The sequence below is a fragment of the Anabrus simplex genome, chromosome 1, assembly GCF_040414725.1.
Source record: "Anabrus simplex isolate iqAnaSimp1 chromosome 1, ASM4041472v1, whole genome shotgun sequence".
NCBI lineage: Eukaryota > Metazoa > Arthropoda > Insecta > Orthoptera > Tettigoniidae > Anabrus > Anabrus simplex.
This window is the reverse complement of record NC_090265.1, coordinates 1340295682-1340317472: the sequence shown is the minus strand read 5'-3', so window position 1 is coordinate 1340317472 and position 21791 is coordinate 1340295682. Positions and strand designations below refer to the sequence as shown.

The 21791-nt window shown below is 39.1% G+C and overlaps 1 protein-coding gene across 2 annotated transcripts in view; it reads left to right on the top strand.

The window, feature by feature from the left end:
• Window positions 1-15340, top strand: part of ics (ras suppressor protein 1) — a 79863-nt gene extending 64523 nt beyond the window's left edge. For both annotated transcript variants that reach the window (XM_068225492.1, XM_067137782.2), the window contains one exon: window positions 11698-15340. In XM_068225492.1, coding sequence (XP_068081593.1) covers window positions 11698-11791 — 94 coding nt within the window. In that variant the 3' untranslated portion in view covers window positions 11792-15340. The remainder of the gene's footprint in view (window positions 1-11697) is intronic.
• The last annotated feature ends 6451 nt before the right edge of the window (window positions 15341-21791 follow it).

The following is a 21791-nucleotide window of genomic DNA, read 5'->3' as shown; positions in this document are numbered from 1 at the left end:
AAAAAACAAGCAAAACAAGTTGTTACAGAAGAACGAGAGAAGTGGTTGAACAAGTGGAGTGATGAATTGAAAGAGGATGTTAATGGTAATAAGAAAATGTTATATGGGATGATGAAAAATAGAAAAAGAGATAAAGAACACTCTAAATACAGTAGAAGTCCTTTATAGCGAGAATCCATAACAGCGAAGAATTTACTCGCTATAACGGGTTGTCGTTATATCCGAATTTTGTATAAAAGTCGATGTACATTAAAATCGATATGAAACGACAATCGGTTTGTTCAAAACTTGCATTTCCGCAGATGATATCCACACTACAGCTTACTTTTTTGTTATTTTTTGAAATCCGATACTATATGAAAGTGTATGTTTAATTTCATTTTGAAAAAAATATAGTACCGTATTTCTCCGAATCCTAGATGAACCCCACTTTTTCCTTCAAAAAATGTAAAACAGGCTCAAAAAGTACTTTGTGAAATCATATGAATGCCTTTGTTGTACAGTAGGCCTACGCATTTTGAGACTATTTTTAGACGCCAAACATTAACTTTCGTCATGCCGTATTTTATTTATTTTTTATTTTTTGCGGCTGCACAATTATTCTTTATTTCTGCAGGCTTAAGGACCATTAACTTAAAATTGGCATCAGAATACCGAAGAGAACCCGTTGAAAATTTGCCGGCAATACCTATTCCATGCGTCTCTACAATACGACGATCCATCAGGAAATTATTCTTGCTGTCTGTAAAACTGTTACTTTTACTCAGCTTCAGATATAACCGGCTACCGCTACACACACGTCTCGCTTGCCGGGTTCGGCCAAATTCAGCGGCTAGCGATGTAATTTATAGGCCTAATCGCGGACGTTGAAAGTCAACAAACGAGTTTATTGCGCCATGGTATGGCCATTCCGCCCTTGCGTTTTTTTCGCACACATACCTCACAATTTCATCTTCGACTTCTTTAAAGCGTCCTTGTTGCGGACCACTGAATGCATTTTTTGTGCAGTAGGCCAGCGTATTTTTTTAGCTCTTGTCTTCATGCTGACGCCAAATATTGGCTTTAGTTAGGCCTATGCCGTATTTTCTTGCAGCTGCACAGTTATTCTACATTTCCGAGTGTTTAATAACCATTAACTTAAAATTGGCATCATAATATCGACTAGAACCCGTTGAAAATTTGCTGGCAATACCTTTTCCATGTATCTTTATAATACGACTGTCCATCACGAAAATATTCCTGCTGTCTATAAAACTTAATTTTACTAAGCGTCAAGTACAATAGACGCGTTATAACTCTACCACTGAGTACCCCTGGCCTTTCTAAGAATCTGAAGGCTCGCATGTGTTGATGCCATTCTGCAGATTTGAGAAACTTTTTTGTAGAAGCTAATAGAACGCCATACTCTCTTCACTATTTCCTGAGATCCAGTGACTTTACACACAGGCACGGTACAACCGTTGTCGCGGCTAGCGATGTAGGCTATAGGAAAGAGGCGGTCGTTTAATGTCAACGAGTTTTGTGCGCGGGTGAAAAGAAGCAGTGTGGTTATCGAGGTAGTTGCCAGTGGTATCCATTAACTTACTGTTAGGCCGCGAATGCAAGACAACCCTTGAGTTTTCACATGAGATTCTGAGAAGAAAAAAAAGTCTTGGATTCAGTGAAATACGGTATCACTCCAGAGGTTTCTGTGGCAAACACTTCAGTTTTCTTCTTCAAACAGCGTCACCTAACATAACCGTATATGTATCATGAAAACATATTTGAAACGCATGTAGAGAAATGATAACCTACTCGCAAAAAATTTACATGTAAATAGCCTTTTCGAAATTTAACCAGACGCGAGAAGATATGAAATATCCTCTAAAATCAGTGATGTACTCTGCCATATCTTGAGGTGTATAACATTCTTACTTAATTTCCGTATATAACATTCAAATCAAGATATCGTTTACTTCATTCATTATTTTTAACGAGTTAACAACTGCTATCGGCCACGTTATTTACGCATTTATTACGAAAACGTGTTATCCTCTATCTTTTCGAATTTTCTTTAGACAACAGCAGTCGACGGATATTACTAATTAATTCCAACATCGCCTTTCGCCTTTGAATGTCGACAAGAGAGCTCGCAAATGCACAAAATGAGAAAACTATACCGTACCGAAGATGATTGATCGCATTTTGTTGCAAACGTTTCAGTCTTCTTATTCAAATGGCGTCACCTATCCAAACTTAACCGTACTATATGTATGATGAAAACACACTTCATGCGCCAGTAGAGAAATGATAACCTTCTCGCTATAAATTTTCATAATAGCCTTTCCGTAATTTAACCAGACGCGAGAAAATATAAACTAACCTCTGAAATCAATTAAGCACTTTGCCATGTCTTGAAATGTATCCCATTCTTACTTAATTGCAGTATTTAGCCTCAAAATTAAGCGGTCGTTTAGTCAGCCTTAATTTTTAACGAGTTATCGGGCACGTTGTTTACGCATTTATTGAGAAAATTTGTTCTCTTTCGTTTCGAATTTGCTTTACAGAACAGCAGTCGACGGGTATTACTAATGGACTCCGACATCGCCTTCGAATGCCGACGAGAGAACTCGCTAGCGAGGAAACGATGCCGAAGATAATTGGTCGCATGCATTATTATCGCCGGGGTGCATAAATATCTGTAACGGAAAAAATCGTGCGCACATAATCACTCGTAATAACGGATGTGTCAGTGTTAGGGCTCTCACTTTAACCAAAGGACGATACACAGTTTAATATAGGAATTTTGAAGGGACAGAAAACAATCGTCATTATAGCGGAGTTCTCGTTTTATGCCATACTCGCTGTAGCGGACTTCTACTGTACTTAGGAGATGATAATGCAAATCTGGTCACTGAAGATGATAAGATGAAAGAAACTTGGAGGACTTACTTTGATGATTTGCTAAATGTGAATTGCATGCAGCCTACACACAAAAAAAACAACAAAAAAACCCCACAGTACTATCTCATAAGCCTGTCACTGACAACGGGTTAGACTTAACATGGAATGATGTGGAGTATGCCTGGAAATCCATCAAAACCGGAAAATCAGCTTGTGCTGATGAAATTAATGGAGAATATGGACTCATCTTCAGCCAAGAGAAAAGTGTGGTTATGGTCATGAAAAGATACGAACAACCAGTGGCACATTGAAATGAAGAGGAAACAGTTACAGATGAACCATCAGTTCAAATATCTTAGGAGTGTTATCTCTGATACTGGTTCCATAGACAAGGAAATTTCCCATAGAATGCAGACAGGTAGCAACTTCTACAAAATAGTTAAAGACATAATATGGAACAAGAAAATACCAACAAAATGTAAGAGAGTCATATATGAAACCTATTACGTACCAATCCTGACCTATGGTTGCGAAACATAGACTGTAAGAAATAAAGATGTCACTAGAATCCAGGCAGCAGAAATGAGATTTGTCCGTAGCATGATCGGTAAAACACGGAGGGACAGAGTCCGTAATGAGGAAATCCGCAAGCAGGCTCAAGTTGTAAGACTGCAGGACAGGATAACATCGCAGTGACTGAGATGGTATGGTCATATGCGAAGCATGGGAGATAACAAATTACTGAAACAAATGTATGGTCTAAAACTTGAAGACAAAAGACCGAGAGGGCGACCAAGACTCAGGTACAAGGACATGGTGAAGATTGACATTGAAGAGCAAGGACATACTTTGGAGAGCATCGAAGAAGGAGAGAAGTTCAGAGACCGGAACTAGTAGAGAAGCCTCATTCGTCGACCTATCACTTAAGATGGAACAACGTGGGATATGTATGAATGTACTCGATTGATAGACAGTTCTTACTTAATGTCTTAGAGGAGTTTGGATTTGACAAGAAAACGAGACAAATCATAAAACTAACCCTGATGGACACCACCTCGAAAGTAAAGTTCTTAGAAGAACTCGGTGTTCCGTTTGAAATAACAACGGGTCAGACAAGGAGACGGAGTATCCCCAATCCTCTTTAACATCATTCTGGAGAAAGCAATGAAAACCTGGAAAAAAGGTCTGAAATTGGAAGGAATAAGTGGAATACACCTGGGGAAGAAAGGACAGAACCTAGAAATCAAGTGTTTAGCTTTTGCAGATGACCTTGCCATCTTAGCCGAAAACCGAGAAGACTCTCAAAAGATGCTGGAGAGCCTGCATGAAATCGCTGATAAAGTGGATCTTAAAATCTCTTACGAAAAGCCTGAATATGTAGAGTACAAGCCCCAGAGCGAGAGGTATGTGGAGGTAAGACATGGCAAGATTAAAAGGACAAACAAGTTCAAATACCTGGGTGAATGGATCCAACTCAACAGAGTGGATAAAGAGGCAAACAAGGCATGAGCCAGAAAATTAGATCTGGCCTATTAACTAACACAGAACAGGTATAACAAACGGGCAATATCCTACTAGGCCAAAATCCAGCATTATAACTCGGTAAGAAAACTAGAAGGATTGTACGCTTGAGAGTGTCTTATTTTAATTAAAAAAAGGGGAGCTGCAAGAACTTGAGAACAAGGAAAGGAGAAATGAGGAGCGCTACAAGTATACTGAAAAGATCACAGACACAATGCGGAAACGAAGGCTAAAATTCTACGGACACTTGTAAGAATGGATGACAAACGACTGACAAAAAAGATCTTCAAATATATCATGGGATTAAAGGCCATCTCCCAAGTGGGTAGAAGAGGTTAAGAGGGACATGGAAGATGTTGGAATTACACTACAGATGATCCACATTAGAAGAAAGTTCAGAAGAAGAGTCAACAGTCTAAAATCATTTGAAGAGAAACCACTAAAATGGAGGCCCGGACGGATCATTTCCAAAGAGGAGAGAAAGATGAGAAGTGGAAGAAAGAAGAGGTTTTTGGGAAAAGAAGAAAGGCCAAGAAGCTTTAAGTTCTATGCGGTTCATAGTTGACCAAATTCGGAAACAAAAACGTTAAACACTTCAGATCTCCACTATCAAAAGGGGTAAGGTTGATTGATGTTACTTTTTTTTTTTTTTTTTTGCTAGGGGCTTTACGTCGCACCGACACAGATAGGTCTTATGGCGACGATGGGATAGGAAAGGCCTAGGAGTTGGAAGGAAGCGGCCGTGGCCTTAATTAAGGTACAGCCCCAGCATTTGCCTGGTGTGAAAATGGGAAACCACGGAAAACCATCTTCAGGGCTGCCGATAGTGGGATTCGAACCTACTATCTCCCGGATGCAAGCTCACAGCCGCGCGCCTCTACGCGCACGGCCAACTCGCCCGGTGATTGATGTTACTATCATAGGTTATAAACTTCATGTTACTATCTTTATACCCCTTTTGATAGTGATCAATTGTTAATACAGACCATAATGAAAATTATTACTTATGATTTCAGATCTCCTCATGCCGTAGATTTGGCTGGGCATTCCACACATACACACAGACAAACACTTCCAGTATTACGAACTGAATGTGACTCTTCATGTGTGGGACTAGAAATGGCTTCCTACATCATGGACTTAAAATGGCTCCTTGATGTATTACCTATTTTATGTTTGTTGCCTAGCGACAGTGAATCTATACATTTAATCTTGGTGACAGTACATTGGAGTGACATTTCCCAACACACGTTTTCTGACTGTTTTCCGTTCATAACTCGCCAACAAAAGCAAAAATTAAAAAATCCGGCTTCAAGGTGCATTCGGATCCCCTTCCATCTCCCTAAGTTAAAAATTCTAGATCTCTGCATGCCATAGATTTGGCTGCGCATCACTCATCACACACAGACAGACAGATACTTCCTCTTATTATTACAGCATAAGATTACCTGTGTCTTAGCCGAAAACCGAGAAGACACTCAAAAGATGCTGGAGAGCCGACGACACACCACACCCAACGTCCGCGAGTTACTAATGAGAAAGGAGACTGATTTAGTTATCATTCCTAGCGGCTTAAATCTCTCCTACAACCCTTAGATGTGAACAGACCCTTCAAGGTCACAGTGAAGGAGCTGTACACAGAGCGGGTACCGCATTTTTATTTTAAACTTTACCCTGCGAAAAACAGAGTGTGGGTCTTAAATTGGGGCAGAAGTTCTGTGGATAAATGTGTTAACGATAGGAACTTTAAAAATAGGTCAGGTGAAAACATTTTATCATGATACTTCATATCCAGTGATATGAACCAGCGACCTACCTCATGTCCTATACCTACAGTCTACTTTTCCTTCGTGCTATCCTTATCAAAATCTTGTACTTGCCCTATCCCTATCATTTCATAGTTTTCAAACTAAAAACTGTGCTGGACTTGAGAATAAATCATGTTATTGCAAGAGTGCTGGAAGCACGGATGGACAGGCTCTTGTGGAAAATCAGATGAAAGTGGTGTTGCAGTGATGCCCTGGTGTACTGTTAAACTTGTGTTGGACAGTTTGCGACGACACACGGCGCCCATTGTCCGCGAGTTACTAACGAGAAAGGAGACTGATTTAGTTGTGATTTCGAGTGGCTTAAATCTCTCTTACAACCCTTAGACGTGAACAGACCCTTCAAGTTCACAGTGAAGGAGCTGTACACAAAGTGGATGGCTTCTTGTTTTTTATTCTTTACGTCGCACCGACACAGATAGGTTTTATGGCAATGATGGGACAGGAAAGGGCTAGGAGTGGGAAGTGGCTGTGGCCTTAATTAAGGTACATCCCCAGCATTTGCCTGGTGTGAAAATGGGAAACCACGGAAAACCATTTTCAGGGCTGCCAACAGTGGGGTTCGAACCTACTATCTCCCAAATACTGGATACTGGGCGCACTTAAGCGACTGCAGCGATCGAGCTCTGTACAGGTGGCTTCTAACCGTTACCTACCCTGATCTCCCCAGGCCGTAATAAGAAGCCAGATCTCCAGCTTATCTGTGCATGGATAAAAAGTGCTTTGGACCACATCCCAGTTGAGCTCTTGGTCAAGAACTCCAAGAAATGTGGCATTTCCAACATCATAGAAGGGGGAGAAGACCATTCCTTGTAAGAGAACGGATGAGTCCAACGAAAATACCAGAATAATTTCCATGGATGAGAGCAGTGATGATGAGTGATAGCGTGTTGGTAGCCTTGAATCCCTGAGACAGTTGTTCTTTTTAAACATGGTGCTGTCTGTAAGAGTTTGTGCTGTATTTCGATTTGTGATCTCATTATTTACTGTTAACTTGCAGTTATGAAGTGTCCTTGTTGGTTTATTTTGGGTGAATATACCCTGGATTACATTTATGAATTCGATAAATGAGCCATTTTATGTACATTTTATAGCTTATGTAACAACAAATTTTCTTTACACGTGCCCAGTTTGCCCATCACCTTTAAAAAAAAAAGTCATTTAATAACTATTATTCAATTTTAAAAGGTTACGAGCAAGTTGGGTGGCCAGGTCCCCCTGCTATGATAATGGAGTAGACCATACAACCAGTGGCTCAATGTTGGGTGGCGAGAAATGGCCTGACAGCCTGAAAAGGCTAACGGCTTTGGGCAGAGCAGCCCCTTGGGAGGGGGGTGGTTCCTCAGGGAAGGAAGTGCCCCCAAAACCCATCAGGTAGCATCTGTACCCCAGATTAGGGACGGCTACAACGGCACCTGTTCTCCAGGTTAGGAACAGCCTTTTAAATCCCATGGTGGGTTGGTATCAGCAAGGTCATGCAGTTGTAAAACTTTGTTCCAGAATCAACAACTGATCCAGCCAAATGCTGGAAACTGTTTTAGATAATAATGATTTAATCAATATACAAATATTGTACTGAACAGTTACAAAGGTTTTTGATGTATTGTACCAGAAAAAGAGCCCGACTCTCAGATTAAATTTTAAAGTAGCATGACTATAGTTCTCAGGGCGAAAAACTGGATTAATTGTAGCTAGGGCTCGGTACAGGAGGTAGGTCCTATCTACAGAAAAACTTTGACTCTGATTGCACAAGAGGTTATTCAAATAAGTCATGAATTGGCACATCACCTCTAAGTAGAAATGGATTGTCTTCCTCGTATTCCAATAGTATGGCTCGGGTTCTCCAGCTCACCAAGCCAAGCTGGTTGAAGCACGTTCCAGAAGACTCCAGGGATTCCAGGGACTCCAGATACCCCAGACAGAGGCAGCTGGACTGTCTGGATTGACGGCAAGTAGAGATGTCTCGAACTCTGAGGCCCGGGTTGAACCCCGGTGATCCAGGCGATGTTGTAGATAGTCATGTACAACCTTAGCCCAATGAGACTGAGAGGATTGATGTTCCCAAGGTCACTAGTAGCATTGAGTCCATGAAAACCTTGGATGATCAACTTATAAGCAGAGTTCTTGATAATTGTACATCAAGACTTCCAACACTCCTAAAACGATATGAGTGGTATTAATAATTTTAGAGTTCATCACTAGGAAAATCCTCGTCCCTGAATAACTTTTGGCAACGAAAAATACAAGTCCCTTCTTGTGAAATTATAGTTAAACTCAAAGTTCATTACTGGCGAAGGTGCAAGTCTTTGCCTAAACTCGAATGAAAACACAAGTCCATTCACTTGGAAGTTTGAATATATTTAAAGTTAATCACTGGTGAAATTCATAAAGTCTTTGAGTGACCACTGACGAAAACACAAGTCCTTCCACATAAATAAATTCACTGACGAAATTTATAAGTCTTTTAAACCAACACTGGCAAATGTACAAGTCTTTGAGTAAATGCAAGTGAAATCCTAACTTTGTTTAAAGCCGTTGGAAAGTTAAAGTTCATCACTAGCAATGTTAATCAATCACTGTCTATTAGAAGGATGAGTTCCTCAACAGTCGCAAATATTCCACGTAAATAATAGAAGTCCATTTCACGAACACTTAGAAAAATTCCAATCTCGAATACTCGTAAATAATACAAGTCCATTCAATGATCACGTAGAAAAGTTCTGGTCTCGAACACATGAAAATAATACAAGTCCATTTAGTGAACACTTAGAAAAATTCTAGCTTTGAAGACACGTAAATTACCGGGCGAGTTGGCCGTGCGGTCAGGGGCACGCGGCTGTGAGCTTGCATCCGGGAGATAGTAGGTTCGAATCCCATTATCGGCAGCCCTGAAGATGGTTTTCCGTGGTTTCCCATTTTCACACCAGGCAAATGCTGGGGCTGTACCTTAATTAAGGCCACGGCCAGTTCCTTCCAACTCCTAGGCCTTTCCTATCCCATCGTCGCCATAAGACCTATCTGTGTCGGTGCGACGTAAAGCCCCTAGCAAAAAAAAAAAAGACACGTAAATAATACAGGTCCATTTAGTGAACACTTAGAAAAATTCCAGCTTCGAAGACGCGTAAATAATACAAGTCCATTTAGTGAACACTTAGAAAAGTTTCAGTCTCAAAGGCACGTAAATAATACAAGTCCATTCAATGAACACTTAGAAGAATTCTGGTCTCGAATCCAAGTAAATAATACAAGTCCATTTCACGAACACTTAGAAAAATTCCAGCTTCGAAGACACGTAAATAATACAAGTCCAAACACTTAGAAAAGTTTTAGTCTCGAAGGCACGTAAATAATACAAGTCCATTTAATTAACACTTGTAAATATTCTAAGTTCAATTACGAAGACTTAGAAAATTTTCTACAACACTCGAAGTCTTATGAGTCCACTTTATAGTACTTGGAAGAATCGTCTTCCCACACTTGTATAATGACAGAGTTCCACGATGATAGTAGCAGCAAGAGTGTCCCCGCTGACTACTCAGCTGAGACTGTGTGAATAGGCTACAGTAGGTCCTCCTTTTATTCGATTCGGGACGTCTACGTCATAATACGGTTTGATTGAATATCTCCCGAATCCCTCGATGGATTTGCTTGAAACTCGAGCATTGGGACGTTTAGGTGATCCCAAACAAGATGACATATCGCTTGATTCGCTAGCATCATTATTATAGAAATTTCAAAATTTTCTCCATCGAACTCTCTAGAACAAGTGACGTGGAATCCAGAAAATACCAGTCAAGGCTGGTAACACATGTTGAGACGAACGGGCGGTCTAGCTAGCCCCTGTGGCTACGTCACAGCTCACAGTCGTCATACACTCGCTAGCTAGTCCTCGCTGCTGGTAAACAAACCAGGCGCGCTCGGAACATTACGCGTGGTAAATAAACGTAACTTATGCTCAAAAAATACTTATGTACAGGTCGTAACCGGTACAGTATGTTATGCATCCTTGTTGTTAAATGTTGAAACTTTAACCTTTTGTTGAATAAATAGTCGCATATGATAAATACAGATACCGCAATTTTATTTTAAACTTTATCCTGCGAAAAACGGAGTGTGGCTCTTAAAATTGGGGCAGAAGTTCTGTGGATAAATGTGTTGATGATAGGAACTTTAAAAATAAGTCAGCTGAAAACAGTTTATCATGACAGCTTAATCACGGAATACAGCAGAAGTACCGGTACAGATGAAAAAAGAAGAAAAAAATTAAGTTGGTAGGACACATATTAAGGCACAGCCAGTTTTTGGAAGAGTTAATAAAGGAAATTGGGATGAAAGGAAGAGGAAGACCAAGAAAGAAACACATGGTTGACTTACAGAGCAGGATGGGTTTCAAAAGCTACAAAGAGCCAAAGGGAACAGCAGGCAATAGCAAAGAATGGTTGCAGCAGCAAGGCATAGTCTTTAGTTCAGGATGATGGGAGAAGCTGAAAGATGATGTTTAGAAGGACATATTGAATATACTGGAAGACTTATAACTCTGCATTGGAGTAGCCTGTGCTAACAATATTTCTGAAATTCTACATAATGTGTGAAAAACTGGAAGTGTGTTTTGTAGCTAATTGTTATCATTTTGAATGAAACTGATAAAGGAACACACCAGTAGCGACATTCCAAAAGGAGCAGACAACATACAAAGATTCAAATGACAATATTTTGTGAATTATTTGCTCTAGGATCATGTAAAACCTGAGTCTAATCTTATCTAATTGTCTTAGTGTCATTAGGCATTATGAAATAGAATTGTGTGCTTTATAATCATTATTAGAAGATCTTGAGAGCCGCTACCTATACTGTACTCCTGTGGAAACAGCTCATTAGTTGCATTTAATTTTTTTAATATTCTTGGTGATAGTTTCAGGTTGTTCATCTGATGTCTTGTACTGCCCATTTTGTTCTGTATCTATCACCATTGGCTGGCTGAATGTTGCAGTTGGTTGAGCACTTACTTGTTGTTGCCAAGGTTGTAGAATTGAATCCTGGCTCTCTCAGTTCACATCCAAATGTTCCTCATTTCAAGACATACATGCGAGTTGATTCTGTGGCTTATTAAGGAACCCTGCTCCCATCATTATCTCAATCTTTCTGAGTATTAGAAATGAGCAAACAAGTGTCAGATCAAATCATATACAATTTGTCTTTTTGTTTCCAAAGGGAGAAAGGAAAGGTGGCTCATCATTGTCTATTTCTTGGCAGCCATACTCTCTTGTCCCTTATCTGTCCTTTGCTAGAGAATTTAGTGTAGGAGTGAGGAAGATGAGTTCCTTAGCCTTGTATTTTGCTAATACTAGTAATGTAAATATATTTATAAAATACTCGGAACAAAGACTAAAATATTCCTAGCTTCTTGGCTACTCCTTATGCCATTTTGTTTTCCAAGTTATACTAATGGAATAACTTTCTTTTGCAGCCTGTACAGCCGCCATCTTGCAGCAAAGGGACCTCCGCCACCAAAAACAAATGACAAAAGCAGAAAGATATCTAGAGCTCGCCAGCAGAGCTAAGGCTTACTGTCAGTTATCAGAAACACTAGTTGATAAACTGCTGTGAAGTGCTCTTATTCTCTGGTTTTAAATTTAATCCATTCAGAAATTACACAGCATTGTAAAACCTATTTAAAGGTTTTGTTCACTGAACGGATGTTCTGTGCCCTCAGTGTTCAGAAAATTCAATCTTTTGTAATTTATAATACCTTTATTTTCATGATAATTTTGGAAAAGTTATGTTGCTTTTGACTGCCTTACATTATCTGCTAACATTTTAGCCGTTCCAGTCATGAGCTACAACCTCGAGATGCTCCACTTCCTCTCCGTTTTCACCTCTACCCAACGCCTAATCACCTACGCGGGGGGGGGGGGGGAATCTTACCAAATAGCCTCTGGCAAATGCCAGTTGTTGGCCTGCACTTTTCAGAAAGCGTACAACCTATTTGACTGCAACTCTTGATGTTGGCACCACCTTGTTGTGGATTCACCCTTCTGAAATCTCCTTGCTAAGGTATTGGTGGGAGTTTCATGTGTGCCTGTAAGGAATCTGTATTGACACTACCATCTGCAGATCTCGAGTATGATGAGATTATTGACAGCACGGGATACCGTTTGTTAGTAAATTAGTTAGCATGGATCTTCAATCACTAATGGTTCAGATTCTCGCTCTAAAATGCTGGACCATGTTATATTGGAGAATGCAATATGGTACTGATTTCATGAATTTTGGTGATGTGTCAGCCAACCTCTTGTGCAACATCCAGTAAACCTGTGAAACAGCCTGTGCACTGCTTCTTAGGACTAGTCCAGGGAATCCAAGTTTACCTAGTTTCAAAAGCAGACCCTCAAGACACTTTTCATGGCATTGGATCTGACCTGAGACTCCTAGTTTTCATTAGAATTTTGCACTTCCTATGATACTACAGCTTCTCCACTGCTCTTCTTCCAGTTTAGAATATTTTTATTTCAAGGTAACTTGTTGATTTCATTGATAATGTTAGAGTTTCCCATTTTCACACCAGGCAAATGACAAAAGCAGAAAGATATCTAGAGCTCGCCAGCAGAGCTAAGGCTTACTGTCAGTTATCAGAAACACTAGTTGATAAACTAATTATGGCCACGGCCGCTTCCTTCCCGCTCCTAAGCCTTTGCTATCCCATCGTCACCGTAAGACCTATCTGTGTCGGTGCGACGTAAAACAAATTGGTAAAAAAAAAAGTTAGATGATATAATGCTTCTTAAAGAGTATAATGGTGAATCAGAAGAATGTAATTCTTTTTTCTTTGTTATGAATTGAGGACTGTCTTAGTTGATATAGATAATTAAATTATCTGCTCTTTATGGCAAGTGTGACTAGTCAAAATACAGGTCTTCATAATAATTTGACTTCTTTCTTCTAACATGGTCAGTTCCTATTAACAGTATTAACAAAGATAGATAGGTCCACCTATTCAATACCTTAAATTATGTTATTGTTATTCATTCATCATATATTAGGACTACGTTCGGCCTTTCTATTGGGCCATCGTCAGTCTTTATCACATATGGAAAAGACGTGTAATTAACAATCACCAAAACCCGATATATCACATTGGTATGTCTTGACTCATTAATACATCATGCAATGATCATATGAGTCTGTTTAAACTTATATCACTTGAACATGTGAATCACTTGTTCTTGTAAGAAAACTATGGTCTTGATATATGATGTAAATATTACGTATAAAGACATAATAATACATTAAATATATTCTTCGAACATGCGATTTTTATGATGTCCTTTGTTATGCACTTCTCATGTTGTTTACCTTATACACCTATCCTAAAAGAAAGTTGGGCTACACCAAAGGACATCACAACAGATTCACATACCAGAAAGATATGATATGGTCTTATCAACCATATTTCTACTTTTACAACCTTCCTTTCTATCGTATTTATATTTTAAATTATGACAAAAACATCTTTGTGATCATTTGTACAGTCTGCTACTTCAATTCCTCTGTAGAGCTCATCTGGTTTTACCAGCACCATGTCCAGATTATTCTTTCTAGTTGGTTCCATCACTTTTTGGTTCAGCTTCCTCAGATTAACTTATTTGCCATTTGTTGGTCATGCTTTCTGTCATATGTATTACCTTCTTAACTGACATTTGGTAAATTAAGATCACCTGCTACAATCACATTCTTTTCTGTGTCATTTTCCACATAGCTTATCAGTATTATTATTTGAAAACTGTCTTCCATAGGAGATAGTTCCATCAGATTTAGTATACTCCAAAAAAATGTTTATTTTTTACAATGAATCGTATAATTGCATGGTTTACACTTTTATTTTGGTACTGATTTCCCTGACTATTGACTCATTAAATGACAGGAAGGATATCAATCATTTTTTTTTAAATCGGCCTCCACCATCCCCATAGCCATCCATCTTTTCTTACAATACTCTTTTGATTACATAATAAAATTTTTCAAATTGAATACAATGTCATATTCAGTCTAGTGCTTTAAAGTAATCGACTACGGGTATACTGCAGTTACAGCCAGTTCAACAGTTTCACATTCCATCTGACTCATTAGGCCTGGGATCCAGTATCACCTACTTGCCTTTCACCAAGCAAGGGGAGAGAACTGCTGCTACCAAGATAAGGGGAGGATTACAGGAGACAGTTCAACCATAAGATGAGAGCATGTATTCAGCTCCCGCAGGGTGTACCTTGTTGTATTTATACTGACGCATGGCAAGATACACAATAGTAAATATAGTATTCTTCTTTCCTGGTCCTATATGTACCCATAAAATGGGCACTCTCGAGCTCACTCAGGGCCGGCTCATCTGTAAAATATTTATTATTGTTCTGAGTTTTGAGTATTTTATATATGCTACAGTTTCTTTTAAAGACTGATACAGAAGTCAGATCTGATTTAGTTTTCTTATAGATATATTCATACGTTGTATATATTGCACTGTTTGATAAGAAAATAAAATACTGAAAGCCACATCTCCAATGATTACTTCTGAAAAATCAAGGGAATAAATGAAAAACTGAATTGGTTTAGCAAGAAACTAACCTCAACCTAACTGCAATGTATTTTTATTTATCCTTTAAAAATAATAAATTGTAATTAGTTATATTCCTGACAGTATTAATCTGATTTATATTGATTATACGCAGAATTTTATTTTATCAAAAAGAACTTAGTACAGTTTATCTTTGCTTACTTATTCACAGTACGTTGCTTTACATTAACCCTTAGCTTCCTAATGAAAAGATTGATTTTGTGCTGATCCACCAGTTACTTGGTGAATTTTTAGACTGGAAATTATATCCATTACTGGTGAAAAAGTATAAGATATTTAAATTCATCAGTATATGATCAGTCATTTAATACAGAGATTGTTCATTTGTGTAAACTAATGCCCTGAAAAGTGAAGATGTTAGCCTTCATACCTTTATAAACCAATGGTGCTACTACTTTACTTTCTTTACAGTTTCAAAGATATTTTGATATATTCTGTACATCATATTTATTGTAATTATTGTATAATAAATGCTATTATTGCTATGTTTTACTTAATCATGACCTTATAATTTTAGAAAGTTTTATGAAGGTAAAAGTAAGAATATTGTTTCTTCTCTAACTGGGTGCTAAGGTATGACTGTCAATAGAAATAGCAAAATATCAAATCCAGTTCCAGAGTTACCAACATGTGGCATAATTGTCAGGATTATTAGCCGAAAACTAATTTGAGACTTCCTAATGTCACATTACCCTAGATTAACCCTCTACATAACAGTTGCAGGGGAAGTACCATATTTATGCGAATAATCCCCACACCATAACTTTAGGAAGGCTGATTTTGCAAGAAGAAAAAAGCCAACATTGACTCAAATAAAAACCCCACCCCAGTTTCGTGCCTCAATTTAAAAAAAAAACATGCAGGTATTATTCGCGTAAATATGGTAAGTTGCAAAAATACCTTGCTTCCTTCTGCATTACTAATTTTGTTTCATATCCCTGAATTCTTTATTACTGTTTGGTCCTTTTAAGAATTGATCCCAATCATTATCTGAATCTCAAAAAGCTGGTCCTATGAATTTTTCATATAATCCATAATTGATGATGTACTCTCAATAGTTATTTCCAATATTTACCTGACTACATAAAATCAACAGCAATAAGGGTAATGTTGACAAATGTCTATCAAGATTTAACTGCTAGGAATATGAGATCTTTGTTGGCCATTAGCAAAAAAACGAGTTTCCCCTGAAATGTTTGCGATTGGGAAGTAAAGCAGTCAAGCGTGTGAGAGATGGTGATTTAAGAAAGGAATGATTGGTTTATAAGGAAAAGAACATAAAAAGAAACAATCCAAATGATGTACACAAAAACCCAGCATTATCAGGGAGATTATCTGGTTTGGAGCTCTGCAGTCTCACTTCTGGGAGTCTGATATTTACCACATGTGCAACATTCATATGCATCTGCCATGGTCAGTTCTAACATGATCCAGTCGGCACCAACCTCCTCTTGGTAAGTCGAAGTTCTGGTAGTTGTATGAGGCTGTTGAGGTAGTAGTGATTGACGCTGGTATCTGTTTTCTTTCCACACATCTACAATATTGAAATCGGGAGGTTGTGGGTTCGGATCCCACTGGTGTCCAGTTGGCCATTTTTGTTCTGTACTTAAAATCTCTTCAACACATACTAAATGTACATAACACAACCTAATAGGTTGAAAGTCGGTTTCGATTACAATGCGGTCGTGAAAATTCAATATTCATTGTATTGTGCATACTTTCACCTTTTTTATACCTAAGCATACATGAATGTTGCTGATGATGACTGCAAAGCAGTCGAAAGATGTACTACTAATGATTTTATAAAATTGCCAAAGGCAAATAAAGGTATCGATTAAGGTGGCTAAATAACTCTGATTCTTAGTGGGACTAATCACAGTCACCGGCTAGATCCGTGGTGTTCCTCACATAGTGGTACTAATCATAGACACATTGTGGTACCAACCACTAGCAACAAAGACCGATGGTGTTCGTCACATAGTGCTACTAATCACAGGCAATGTAGGTCCATGGTGTTCCCACATACAGGTACTACTCATAGGTAACACAGACCCATTCTGAACACAGGAGAACCAACACATTCCAGCGCAACACTTGGCATGTTTAAAATGAGGAACAAGCAACCTATTCCCTGTCTTGGTGCACATGATGATACTAATCACAGGCAACAACCAGACCCGTTGTGTTCCTCACAAATTGTACTACTCCTAGGCAACGTAGACCCATGGTGTTCCTCACATGGTGGTACTAATCACAAGCAATGTCAACCCACGGTGTTCCTCACATTATGGTACTAATCACCAGTAGTCTCATGGTTTTAATTCCATCATCCCTCGGTCACCTCTTACAAAGGGCAGGGGATACCATGGGTGTATTCTTTGTTTGAACCCCCCACTCACAGGGGGGGAACTCATATAAACTTCGTTCTTCATCACCTATATTAAATATGGGTATTTGTTCGGAGTGGGGAAAAGCCATACCCAGGCAGGATATCAGTTAAAATACAGTGCTCTAAATGCACTATTTATTGATAGGACCACTAATATCATAAATATTCAAGAATTAAATTAGGGCTTTGTCACGTACTCTCACCGCTACATTCTATAATCTTGGACTCTGTCCTTCTTCGCCTACCTTGCATATTTCATCATCCAGCCATTCTACATTCTACAAACCGCCTGCTGCTCTGTGACGCATCGGGTCAGCTGCTTCATCTTCTCACCTGGCCGGCTCTACGCTTACTGTGTATGATTTTGCTTCCTCCCTCCTCCGCTCACGTCACCTTTCTTGTATGTTCTGCACTTGCTACCTCCCGCCTATAAAAGCTTGCGTTGGTGTTATCGGTGCCGAGTTGGATTATGGAGTGATATTTGTGTGGAGGGATTTTCTGTCCATGTGCAGCTGGACTGTACTGCTTGTCGTCTACGGGACTTATTACTACGTGGAGGTGGGTGATAAACAACATGCACATAAACTCTTTTTGTTATAACTTATTGGTCTTGCCCCTCGGCCTATTAAAACTTCATTCCGTCAAAACTCATTTTGACGGTGAACTCACCATTTTTGAGGCACTCATTGCCTCGTGACTGATAAATTTTGAACTGTATTGTGGCTGTATTTCCAACTGTGGACATTTAACTTTTAACTTAACTGTGGGTGTCTCGTAGTTCTTGGGACGGTCGTGCCAATATTTCGGTATGAATTAAAAGGATTCCATTGAGCAGACTTTCCCATCCTCTCTCCTCACCCTTGTCATGTGTCTGTTCCGTTCTGTTTCTCGTTAAAAACAAAAAGTGAATTGTAAAAATTGTTCCTGTTCGTCATTAATTCGTTGTATGACCCTTATGGACATTCAATTTCGAGTGGTTTGAGGTGAGATTATATTGTGGAATTGTGAGAAGTGTCTTACTATTCCAATTTTTCTTTCTTGGACTAAACTTTTCTTATTTCTCATTAATGTTAGTACAAACCTAGTGGCTGTTCCATTCAAAATGATGGCTTTTAATTGTGAGAAGTGCTTATTATTCTGCTTCTAGATTTAATATTATTCTCGTTCTTCAGTAATGTTTCCTACAACCCTGGTGGTTTATTTCATTGTGGAATGACTCACACTGCATGTTTATCCTAAATAAAATTACGAGCAGTGTCTGTTGCCCAAATTTTGCACTCTGTTTCATGCCGTGTCCTTTGATCTTTGTGTATCATTCTATTGTATTGCAAATGATGTTTGTTCCAATAATGCATAAAGTGTGCAAAAATTCTAGTCAGACTCATTGTCATGCCTGAACATTGTGTGGCTACCTTTTATGGATGAATCTGTTGGTCTTGGGTGTTGTGAAAAAAACTGTTTTCAAGCATTATGTAAAGAAAAATACTGTAACTTTTCTTTTAGTCCTAATTGTTGTAAATTTCTTAATAAGTATTTTCGAAATACATATTGTTGCCTTTTGGTTGTCCTAGAAAAAAAAAAGCTTTCTTGTTTTCCTGTTTCATCCGGATGTCCATGTACTTACCATGGCATTACCTCCTGGGTCTATCCCGCAGTATTGCTTCCTACGCATAATGAACTCTGCTGGAAAATCGTGTGCTAATGTCTACTTGGTTCGATTCTCGTCCTGCTGAGCCTAATGTGTTACTTGGATTGTATCGCGCGGTTATTAGCTTTACCGCAAGTGTATTTAAACTATGTTGTTACTTCTCTGAGTCAGAAGGTTGCGTTCTATTCTGCTGGCACGAAGGCTTCTCCTTCATACGCTCACCAACTTAGTAGGTGCAAATAAATACAAACAAAAGGGAATTAGCTATCACCCCTAAGTATCCTACCCCGATATATGGTAGCAGAACATTTCTTTAATTATAATTAATTTGTAGCTTTTTCGTTATGCTTATTACATTATTTACCTGTGACTATGGCCTGTTTTTCAGATAATTTCCAATTAGGGGATGAACATACCATTTCCCCCCTCCATCTTACAGGAATCTTTCCCTGCCTGATTTACCCTCTGCGGATCTAGTATGTTTTTCTAACACACCTACCTCATCGGGTCAGATTTCCTCTTCCACACTGGTATCTGATTTATTAACTAGTGATGATATTAAACCATCTTCATTTATTCATCAGCATTCTATATCTCCACATTCACAACCTCCGGTTAACTCAGTTGACAGCTCCCTCTATATTCAAATCGTCAAACAATCGCTATTTCAGGTTCCGCCATTGTTAGCTACAGACCCTCGTAATCTTACTATTTGGCACTTTCCATGCCTAAAAATTTTTAAATTTAAAAATTGCATCTTTACCCCCATTAATTGTTCTATTGTCTTGTAAAACTACTGGATTTTTTTCAAAATTTTGGACAGATAATATGTCTCATTCCTCTACATGGTACGAATTGCATAACGCTATACATAACTACTTTCTCCCTTATGAAATAAGCTTAGTGGTGAGTTTGTTCGATGCCACCAACTTCCGAGTGAAGCAGCACATGATTATTTGGATTCCATTACTACATACAGTGACGTGTTGAATATTGCTTACACCACCACTGAATTCATTTCCTTTGTGCAATTTTATACCACTCCTTCTTTTCGGCAATTATTTAATGCATTGCCCCCCATTTCCTTGCTTCATTTATACTGTATGGCACAGTCTCATGCAATTTATGCATTAGGGTACATTTCGTGTCATGCATCTGTTCCCCATGACCTTGTCCTCCCGATATTATTCGTCCACCCACGATTTGCTTTTGTTGTAAGGGTACAGGTCATATTTCTAGAAATTGCCCCACTCCTTATTCGGGAAACTACTTTCACCCTCGTCCTCAGGCAGTGGACGTTACAATGGGGAAAACCTGCCAATTCAGAATGAAATTGCTTCCGTTTCTTCACAAAATGCGTCTTTAATTCCATCTGCGTCACAAAATTATTCAGCCTATTTTTTTATTAACTCTCCTCCATCTGTACCTAGTGCTTCTTATGTGTTGGAGTGCCTACTCTTGCTTTATTAGATTTTGGAGCTGCTGTCTCGCTTATTAGTTTGAGCCTTTTTGAATCTTTAAAAAACATTTTTCTCTATTAAAATTTTTTACCATCCAACACTCAGTGTGTTTCCGCTTCTAACCAAATGATCTAGGTCCTTGGCTCTATTTTTTTAAAAGTGAAAATGCAATATTTTTCTTGGCCGTTTCCCTTTTTTAGTTGTTCCAGATTTATCTTCCCCTGTTATTTTAGGTTATGATTTTTTTCTCATAGCAGTCTCATTCTGGATTCTGCCAATTCTATGGTTTCATTTTTTTTCAAAATGTATTCTGTTGGTCAATACTGCTTTCTACAAAGGGCACTAGGAAAGTTTTGTAATACGCAAAAACGGTTGGTTGGACACCCCTGTTATGGTGAGGGATGAAAAGAGGAGTGAAAACCGGTCTAGAACACAGCAAGGTGCGATCTTCACACCAGTTCTTACCAAGCAGTGGGATTGAAAGCAAGATAAGATGTCAGTGTGGTCTAAAGGTGAATATCGCGCAATTATCCGCTACAATTTTGCTTGTGGATTAACTGTTGACCAGTGCCTGGAGGAAATGACTCCTGTGCTGAGGAAAAACTGTCCACATCAGACTACAATTTTCTGCTGGTACAAAAAGTTCCAGAGGGGAAATTTTGGGGTAGAAGATGATCTGCGCTCTGGGTGACCGTCTGAATCAGTGACTGAGGAAAACATTGAAGCTGTGAGGAAAATGTTGCAGCAAGAGAGGCGGTTAACATATCGGCAGGTACGAGGACGGTTTGAAAAGTTCTCGGAATCACCGCTAGATGTCAGTGCTAGAGCAACGAGGTTCCCGCGCAATAATCACACATCCTTTGTGAGTGAACACGTGGCGCATCAGTGCTCTAGCTGCAGGAGTGTGGTAGTGACGACTCTTTGCTGTTGTTCGAGCGTAGTGATTTGTGACAATGGAAAAAACTGAGATTCGAGCAGTGACTAAATACTTTGTAAAGAAAGGTATGAAATCAAAGGAAATTCATGCCGACTTTCAGAACACACTGGGGGACTCTGCTCCTTCAGTTTCAACCGTTGCCAAGTGGACCACCGAGTTTAAATTTGGTCGGGAGAGCTTGGATGATGATCCGCGTAGTGGACGGCCAAAAAGTGTTACGACCCCAGAATTTATCGCAAAAGTGCATAAAATGGTCGTGGAGAATCGTCGACTGAAAGTGCGGGAGATTGCTGAAGCTGTAGGGATGTCTTCTGAATGGGTATATTATATTTTAACCGAAGAATTGGGTATGAAAAAATTATCCGCAAGATGGGTGCCGCGGCTCTTGACATTGGACAATAAACGCACCAGACTGGAAATGTCCGAACAAAGTCTGGCTCGTTTTCAGTGCAACCAACAAGATTTTTTGCGCCAGTTTGTGACTACAGATGAAACTTG